The sequence below is a fragment of the Hypomesus nipponensis genome, chromosome 9, assembly GCF_054491055.1.
Source record: "Hypomesus nipponensis isolate SF chromosome 9, ASM5449105v1, whole genome shotgun sequence".
In the NCBI taxonomy this organism is placed as follows: Eukaryota; Metazoa; Chordata; class Actinopteri; order Osmeriformes; family Osmeridae; genus Hypomesus; species Hypomesus nipponensis.
The window spans coordinates 23,691,823-23,695,470 of record NC_140369.1 but is presented as its reverse complement, the minus strand read 5'-3'; the positions used below and the strand labels follow the sequence as shown (position 1 = coordinate 23,695,470).

Here is a 3,648-nt window from a genome sequence, read left to right as displayed (position 1 = left end):
CGCTGGATTCTGATCGATTGCTACCGAATCAGAGCACGTCTGCGGATCACCAGTGCTGAGCCTAGATCTACGGAGACATTCTACCATGATAGTGATCCGGTAACCTCTCATCCATACAGGGCAGAGTTACAGCTGTCTCTAGAGACCCATTCCTCTAGCGCCCGTCGGCAACCCCAAAGATGTACGCGAGGCGTGCATGAACCATCATCGGTGTCCCTATGTGAGAATGAATAACAAATGTGTCGGCAGAGCACCCGCCGTTCCCTGGAGTCCAGGGTATCTCTAGAGATATCCCGATTCAGACACTATGGATTCTGATTGGTAGCTACCAAATCAGAGCACGTCTGCGGATCACCACGCCCGAACCGAGATCAAAAGAGATATTCTACTGCTATGGGTTAACAAGCCGACCCAGCCACCATCCGTAATGTCGTTCATTTATTAACGCAGTAATTACACATGACCGCAAGCTCCGTTCATACAAAACTCATAGACCTCTGGGCTTCGAGGATGTCCAAGGCGTTGGGGCGTACATAGCGCTCGTACGCCGATGAAGACCAACGCCCCATCATTTTCAGAGTGGCTGTAGGCACTTTGGATGATGCCCAGGTGGCTGCCCCGATCCGGAAGCAGTGTGCTGTGTACAGCTCCGGGGCCAGCCCACAGCGAGCACACAGTACGCGGAGTCGTTGCGCGAACCAGGATCTCGTCATGGCCTTGCCTTCGTCGGTGACGAACAAGGGCTCGGATGGCGTCGCCCATGGGCGACATAGCAGATATCGGGACATGGAGGAGAGTGGACAAAAACACAATTAGTCCGAGCAATCACGATGGGGGTAACTCTACATGCAACATCCGTCTTAGAATGTTTTAGAACAACTGTAAACATGTCACTGGCCACAGAAACATCAGACAAGGTTAAGTCACGACATGGATCGAAAGTGGCACACCTGGAAGTGAATTCCCCACACCGCAGAAACCCATAGAAGGCCGTGAAGAATACTGCCTCAAGAAGAGTGTCGACGTAGGGCCCGAAGCACCCTTGTCTCAATTTGGACACCAGCGAGTGCAAGAGGGGTAAGGTGATTGGTAAGCGTTTATCTTTTGTCTCCGGACGCTGCTTCCTCAGCCCGTTCATCAGCAGGCGGATACTTGGGTTTCCGAGCAGGCTGCATGCTGAGGGCTCCGAACAACGTACGTTAAATTGAATGCCTGACACCAGTGCTTTAATGGAGGAGGGATGCAGCTTCCGTGATTCGAAGCAATGAACTATGAAGGCACACAAAACAGACATGTTCACAGGCCTAGGGCTCACGCCGAATGCGGCGCAGAAACCAGAAAATTGAGTCCATGCCCTGTCATAGGATTTTAATGTGGATGGGGCGATACCCTTCCTCATGTATTCACCAGCCGATACAACATACATGTGCAGCGCACCCGGGCCTAGTCTAGCACCGTCAGGGGGAAAGGCGGACACGCCAACCCGTCCGGTAACGCGTGAGGGCGCAGCATTCGGAACTCCTGAAAATTGAAACGAGACAGAGCGTCAGCGCTTCTGTTCTCTAGGCCTGGTATGAATGTGGCTCGCAATATGAAATTACCAAGCACGCTTGTCCACGTTAGCCGTCTGACTAAGCGATTAATGAAAGGGACCGAAGACCTCCCTTTGTTGATGATGTACACTGTAGCTTCGTTGTCACAAAACACGGTTATTTTCTTCCTGCACCATAAATGCCCCCACAACAGACAAGCAATCACAATTGGATACAATTCGTGTAGAGCAGTGGAGTAAGTCTCTGGAGCTAGAGAGACTATCTCTGCGGGCCATGCTCCGGAGAACCACTCGTTACCGTGAAACCCCCCGAACCCAACCGAAGGAGCCGCGTCGGTGTAAAAATCGAGAGCGACGGACGACTCCACGGAATCGTGATAGAAAAAACTGATACCGTTCCAATGCTCGCACAGCACGCTCCAGAAACGCAAATCCGATCGGCACCCGTCGTCCAACACCACGCAGTCTTGGAGATGAGGCACGCTTTTAGCCAAGTCCAACAGACGGGACACGAACGCGCGGCCCTGGGGTATGATGCGCATTGCAAAATGTAGATGTCCCAGCAATGAAAGCAGTTCACGTTTAGCCATCAAAGCGGCGCCCGAAGCGGCCTTCAGGACGCTTCGAACGCGCTCCAGTTTTTCCGCGGGTAACGACGCCTGCATGGAAACGCTATCTAGGTTGATACCGAGGAATTCCAAGGAGGTAAACGGGCCGGGTGTCCAAACGTGTCCCTCAACACCGAGATACAGCGAGCGGGTGGAGACGACGGAAAATCCACCACCAAAAAATCGTCCAGCAGGTGCAAAACGAACGGCAGCCTGTGGACATTCACCAGGATCCAGCACAGCGCCTCCGACAGCGAGTCAAAAATACGCGGGCTGCTGCGGCAGCCAAATGCCAACCTGACGGAGAAGTACAGCTTGCTGCCCCACCTAACGCCGAATAAATGCCACTGAGAGGGGTGAAGAGGCATAACCTTAAACGCGTCGGTGATGTCGGCTTTCCCTAGCCACGCGCCCCTGCCTGCGGTTTTAATCATGCTGATTGCATTATCGACGCTAGCGTAGTACAGCGAAAACGGCTCCCGGGGAATCAAACTGTTAATGCTGGGCACGACGCCATCGTGAGGGGCAGACAGGTCAATAATGAGGCGTTTCTTGCCAGAATACTTGCGCGTTGCGACGCCTATGGGGCTTACTCGGTACGGGGCGAAAGGGGGCGCGAGAAAAGGTCCGATCATAAACCCTTTAGCCACTTCCTTCTCGAGGAGCGTTTTGACGACCGCCGGCTCTTTGATCGCCGTTTGCAGATTGGGGCACTCATGACTCACGTCAGGCAGATAACAAAGACCAGCAAGAAATCCGTGCACCAAACCATCGAGTAAATAAGACACAAAACAGCGATTGGGATGACTCCCCAACGCAGCAGAAAGTCTCGATACATTGACTGGGGTTGACGGATGTTTAATCATTTCCCCTTCGGAGCAGGGCGGGCCCGACGAGGGCACACAGATCGGGGATGAGCGTCCCCGCAATAACTGCAAGCATGCAGAAACCTACAATTAGTATACCCACAAACACTTTCGTTATACGTGATGCACAGCGAGGTGCTTGCAGCCGAGGAGGGCCGTACCTTCCTTCGACCGGCTTGACCGCCCGAGGTGGAGGCACCGTAGGCCGACCCCTCTGCTTTGATCGGCGGTGCAAATGCAGTCCTCGGGCACAGATTCACCGTGTGGGCCAACGAACCGCACACGGAACAGCACATCGGCACATGCCCGGTGAACACCCTGCTGACCAGATCGAGGTCGAGCACCGACCAATCCACACGAACGTTGAATTTTTGGATGTACAGTGCCGCCTTGGCAGAAAAGCATTTGTGGTACTCGTAGAAGAGGGTTCCGCCATAGCGCATTGCTAAATCGGAAATCAATGCTAGGTAGGTATCGAACTCCACGCGGCGCTCAGGGTAAGCCTCGCAGAGCGTGTCGCGGTATACGCCGAAAGCCACGTAGAACTCGGGCAGAGTCAGGTTTTTGGACATCCTGGGATCACACCCCTTGAGGAGCACGGACACTTCCCCGCACTCGACTA

The 3,648-nt window shown here is 53.8% G+C and overlaps 1 protein-coding gene across 1 annotated transcript; it reads right to left on the bottom strand.

The window, feature by feature from the left end:
- Positions 1-1,012: 1,012 nt before the first annotated feature.
- On the bottom strand, positions 1,013-3,648 carry LOC146273574 (uncharacterized). Its single transcript, XM_084705667.1, is given in 2 exon segments — positions 1,013-2,276; positions 2,279-3,648. Coding segments are annotated over 2 exon segments (1,581 nt in total). The 5' UTR covers positions 3,027-3,648; the 3' UTR covers positions 1,013-1,443.